Below are 5,975 nucleotides of genomic sequence, written 5' to 3'. Positions count from 1 at the left end.
ATATTTATGTTCACATTTACCAATCATACGCAAAAAACTTAGATAAAATAACCAAAAATCCAGAAATCGACGAAAAATAGGCATTTTTATACAAAAATTAGGGTTTTCTCGTTGAGTTATGACTGATTTCATGCTCAAAAATATATGAGACGTATCGGAATGTATCAAATATTGACAACATATATCCAAAAGTAATATATTATGTTTATTTTAGAGTCAGTTAAGGCACTATCAATCATTTGAGGACCATAAAAGGCCCAAAAGTGGCTAAAAATAGGGTTTTTTGCATTTTTGAGTACGGCCCACCATTCCGAAAAATCTTAAAAAATTCTAATACATGTAGAACACTAAAATATACAATTTTCTAGAGTAATTAGACCTGCAACTATCAAAAAAATTAGAAAAAAATAAATTCAAATATTTATTTAATTTTTTTAGGTTAGATATTCAACGCGCCTAAAGCTCCAAAAAATGGTGTGCTAAGTACTTTTTATAAGCTATATTCTCAAATTTTTTCAAAATTTTTAACATAAAGGAACCGGAGAAAAAAATAATTTTTGAAAAAAGCGGTTTTTTGGTGCCACTAGGAAAAGGAGGGGGGATGGATAGTCGGAAAAATCGTAGAAAATTCTTTTTTTAGTGTACTTATGCAGATCCAAAGTCATTTTTCCGTTTCATTGACAGTGGCATTTTGCCTATCTTATCGTGGGGTACCCTTTATAAATAAAATAGTTGAAAGGAGTATAAATAATGTTTAAATTATATAAGATTCTACATGTCACTTTAGCATAATTTTATTAGTGTTTAAATGTATTTTTTTTTATATTAGTTACTAAAATATTACTAATTGTAGAAGTATATAAAAAAATAAACATATGTTTTATATAAAGTTACATTTATCATTTTCTTAAAATAATATGCTAAACATTTATAAATTATGTTTAGATTATTCAGGCAATGGCTTTACATCAATTGGATATTCTCGTTGACGTCAAAAGGCAGAGAGCAAAAAAAGACTCTGAAGATATTACATGGATTTACTGAACAAGTATGTAAAATTGCTATTTAATATTATATTATTTAGAGATCTATACTTTGAACAATTATAAAAAATATTTTACATATTGTTTCTATTCTATCGCATATAAAAACGTAAGATAATTATAATCAATAATGACAACACATTACTAATGAATTTATGTAAAATACAAATAATTGAAGAACCATTAATTCACTGTATTTACTTATTGTTAGATTATTGCTGAAAGAAAACTTTATCATGATCGCACTAATAATCAATACTTGAAAAGCTTTGGTAATGACACGTCGGCAGAGAGAGATGACGCAGAACCGATAGGAAGTATGTAATGTAATTAGTAACTGTTCCTTAAATCTGTGGTCAATGTTTAATATTTATATTCTAATTTATATTATATTATAACATAAATTATATTATTATTATTTATATTTATATTATATTATTTATATTATATTATATTATATTTATATTATATTATATTATATTATTTATATTATATTATATTATTTATATTTATAATATTATTATTTATATTTATATTACAATATAATTTATATTCCACAATATATTATACAGCTTAAAATCTAAATATATAGTTTAAATTCTCAACGTAGTTAATGTTATGTAATAAAAACATTACAAAAAGTTAAACTATCAAATTAATACAGACATGCTTATATATAGGCCTAGTTTACACCGATCTCTTGATACGCGTATCAAATAGTATATTTGAACTGATCAGCCAATAATCAGACTTATTTACTAGTTATTTACTATTTAATACGCGTATCAAGTGATCGGTGTAAACTAGGCCATACTATATTTCGATTTAGTACGAAGGAAACGGCTTGCAATGTTGGATCTTCTAATAGCGGCATCTCGCGAAGGTCTTCTGACTGATTTAGATATCAGGGAGGAGGTCGACACTTTTATGTTTGAGGTATATATTTTTGTAATCTTTTTTGCAACTTTTCTTATTTGATTTATCGATATATATGATACAATATAATACGATTATAGGGTCATGACACTACAGCGATGGGTCTGTGCTACATTTTGGCACTTTTAGCTGAGCATAAGGACATTCAGGTATCTATGGTCGTCGCCATTCTTAAGCTAAGGAAAATTAAATAATTCCAAAAGTTATTTATTAAATACATATTATGTATTTCATATAAACATATTTTAAACGATCGTTTCTACACAAAAACATCACAATGACCAGAATCGCCTTTTTCATTAACAATAATGATGCAGGATCGTGTCAGGAACGAAGTCGATACTGCGTTACAAGAGAACGGGGAGAAATTTACTATGAAATTATTGCAAGACCTACCATACTTGGACAGATGTATAAAGGAAGCATTGCGCTTATATCCTAGTGTATTTCTAATATCACGAATTCCTGCGGAAGATATAAAATTACGTATGCATCTAACCAATTTCTTATTGTATACATTTTTTTATATACATATTACGCAGCATGTTATCAAATGTATGAGCTCTAATAAGAGCTCCGTTTGCCTACATTTTTTGTTTTCAACAGCTTGTTTGCCCACAACATTTTACCGAGAGCTTTGTTTGTCGACATTCCCAAATGCCTATAAAGCCTACAAGCTAATTGCCTACAAGCATTATTGCGCACCCCTTATGGAAAAATACACTCAATGTTTAGTGTTGACCGTTAAAAAAACACCATAGAAAAACTCTTAAAGTTGAGTGTGATTTTGGACCGCCAATTGAAGGTTAACCTTCAAATGATGGTTAACCTTCAATTGGCGGTCCAAAATCACACCCAACTTTAAGGGTTTTTCTTTGGGTGATGGTTAACCTTCAGGTGATAGTTAACCTTCAATTAATGGTTAATCCTTAAAAATGATGGTATAAAATGAACCCTCAAATGAAAGTAACAAATATGGCGTCTCAATGAGAATTTCTTAAGGGCTCCGCTCGCTGGACCGGACTTCTCGCCTCGATCCTCCCTCTCGGACGCTAGCTACCTCAGCTCTTCCTTTCCTGGCGGTGAGCTCAGCTCCCTGGTGATTCGATTTTCGCTCGGTTGGTCTCCAGAACACCGCGCCGCAACGATCAATCCGTCAAGAAAAAGGCAACGGACTCGACACGTTCGAAGAAACGCAAGCAAGTGCGGCCATGACACCTAACAAGTGAGGAAGAAGGCGGGGGCTCTTTGAAAGTGACGACTCGCGCGTCGCGCCATTTAATGTGAAACGATCGGGCGTTGTAAAACGCGAAAAGAATTCGAGCGCAATATCTGAACAAATTATTTAATTTCTAATAAGTCCAATTATTAATATTTATTTTGATTTATTTATAATTAAACTTATTTTTTATTTTGACAAATGTAAATACAAATATTTTATTGTATTAATATTTAATATTAATAATTTAATTAGTTGGTTAATTTAACTTCTTGTTCAATAAATGAACGGATGTAATATATAATATATAATATTTTATATATTATAATATTTTATATATTATGTAATATATTATATAATATTTTAATTTTCAAAATTGTCAAATTACAAACAGGAATTTTGTTGTGACTTTTACAGTTATAAAGTAACTATTTAATGGAAATAGAAACCTTAAAAAATTAATATTGTAACACAATTATTTGTAATGCTCAAATAAAAAAATATTTACATTATCCATGTTTGCCAATACAATATAATTTTTTATTCATATTGCATTTTATATAATGGCAATGTTTGCATTTAAATAATTTGACTTGGGCCCTATTAGGCTCAATACAAGCCTTGGATCCAAATCCAATAAGATCATCTATTGGCCCCCTTCAAACCTTTCCATTTTTATATCTGAAACACTTTTCCAATAAACCAAGCCGTCAATTGACACTGAAAATTGAACAAAAATTAACACAATAATACTTAAACGACACCCAACGATAAAGGGATCATGGCGACACTGATTAAATCGACATAGAATATTAAAGGTTAACACTTTGTTAATACTAAACCAACATTCAACGATGAGGATCAATCTCAACCTACACTAAACATTGAGGCTTAATCCCCAACCTACACCTATCATTAAGAGTAATCTCCCAATGTACACTCATCATTGAGGATTGAATCCACGACATACCTAAACCTTAATGGTCAACACTCAATCTACACCTAAATTTAAGTGTTGACACATAACTTTGATGACAACACTCAATTTAACACTCAATTTAGGTGTTGACCATCAAAGTTGAGTGTACTTTTTCATAAGGGACATATAATAATTAAAAATACAAACGTACATTTGCGCACGTGACTTTACGTACTTATTTTTAATTATTACATGTGCGTAATAATAGTTGTAGGCAATCGCTTTGGCTATAATATCTGTAGACAATTTATATATTATATAAGCATAAAAAATTATACATTAATACCCCTATAGAAAGACTAAAACCTATGGTGAAAAAGTCTTGACAATAAATTAACCAAAACCAATGATCGTATTATAACGTATGACAATTATAATATAATAGCCAGTTAGGTCAAATAAAAAAATGTTTATTGTTAATTATGTTAATTATTCACTGTCGATGTAAAGGTTACTTATTTGGTTTGATTATATATCTTTATTGATAAGTTTATTTATATAGTATTCCAAAAATTGTGTATACACGCTACATTTAATACAAGATACAATATTAACAAAAAATAATGTTAAGCAAATAACGTTTAATAAAACTTAATAATTACATCATATTTTTAAAACGTTCAAACTATAGGCATCTATTCCTATGTTGTATTAGATGCATATTTAATAACAAAATTTTTTATAAAGCTTTTAATTATTATTTTTAAATCTTATTGTATAATATACTTTTTAGAGTCGTATTTAGTACCGGCTGGGACATTCCTGCATCTTAATATTTACGCAGTCCATAGAGATCCGAATTTTTGGTCAAATCCAGAAGTATTTGATCCCGATAGATTCTTACCAGAGAGGAGCCGAAATCGTCATCCTTATTCATATTTACCCTTTAGTGCTGGACCACGTAATTGCATCGGTAAGCTATAATTTTTTATATTCTGATAAATGTATAATACTATGTAATACTATGTACCTATTAAATGTATAATGTATAATACCTTGTTACATAAACGGATTACGATACGTACCAAATTATAGGCCAACGATTTGCTATGCTGGAATTGAAGGCGATGATAGCTCCTCTGGTACACAATTTCTACTTAGAGCCTATTGATTATTTAAAAAATATTCGGATACATGTTGATTTGGTACTCCGACCTGCTCATCCAATTCGTGCCAAATTTATCCCTATCCGTAAAACAAATGCAAGCCTATAAAGCTAATACCGATTATTGATCATTGTAGAAGGCAAAACAAAAATCCTATATTTGCCTGAAAAAATAATAACGTTGTAATAGTAACACTTTGTACATGTGTCATTATTGGTTACAAAATTAAAATATAAGTAAAATATAATAAATATAATATCGATAAGGTATATAAAACGTAAAATATTTAAATAAAAAAATGATTATTTTATTAATATAGTCAATAATAATATATATACAATGTGTTTTTATGATACTTTTTTATATGCAATAAAGGTGCATGTGTGTAATAATATGGTCGTGTATAAATACAACTTTTGTACGTCCAATGTCAGACTTATAAAGGTACGATTTGCTTATGCGCAATCGAGGTTGTTGGCAATCTTCTTATAAGAAAACCGGATCCTCCTGAAAACAAAGATAAAAATGTATTGTGCATATTATATTATATATGTATATATACATATATTGTGTGTGTGTATATATATTAATTATATTTGTTTTAATTGTTAAAATGCGCACAACAATTTAAAATGTATACTAACTTGTAGAGCGTAATAAATATAACATATATATATATATATATATATATA

General features: G+C 28.8%; 1 protein-coding gene across 1 annotated transcript; it reads left to right on the top strand.

The window, feature by feature from the left end:
• The first annotated feature begins 937 nt into the window (after positions 1-937).
• On the top strand, positions 938-5,556 carry LOC112466159 (cytochrome P450 4C1-like). Its single transcript, XM_025034092.1, has 7 exons — positions 938-1,048; positions 1,255-1,360; positions 1,873-1,979; positions 2,060-2,128; positions 2,297-2,465; positions 4,911-5,090; positions 5,213-5,556. The coding sequence occupies exons 1-7, from the start codon at positions 938-940 to the stop codon at positions 5,389-5,391; spliced, it is 921 nt and encodes a 306-aa protein (XP_024889860.1). The 3' UTR covers positions 5,392-5,556.
• Positions 5,557-5,975: the final 419 nt, after the last annotated feature.

The sequence above is a fragment of the Temnothorax curvispinosus genome, unplaced genomic scaffold (genome assembly GCF_003070985.1).
Source record: "Temnothorax curvispinosus isolate PA1 unplaced genomic scaffold, ASM307098v1 QBEX01015941.1, whole genome shotgun sequence".
Lineage (NCBI taxonomy): Eukaryota > Metazoa > Arthropoda > Insecta > Hymenoptera > Formicidae > Temnothorax > Temnothorax curvispinosus.
Note: the sequence above shows the minus strand (reverse complement) of the source record. Positions and strands in the feature narration are given on the sequence as shown.

Excerpts from the sequence above, each read along its gene's own strand:
- LOC112466159 (XM_025034092.1), top strand. The coding sequence starts at position 938 with ATGTTTAGATTATTCAGGCAATGGCTTTACATCAATTGGATATTCTCG. Across the intron at positions 2,129-2,296 it reads CTGAGCATAAGGACATTCAG|GATCGTGTCAGGAACGAAGT; the intron begins GTATCTATGGTC and ends ATAATGATGCAG. Across the intron at positions 5,091-5,212 it reads TGGACCACGTAATTGCATCG|GCCAACGATTTGCTATGCTG; the intron begins GTAAGCTATAAT and ends ACCAAATTATAG.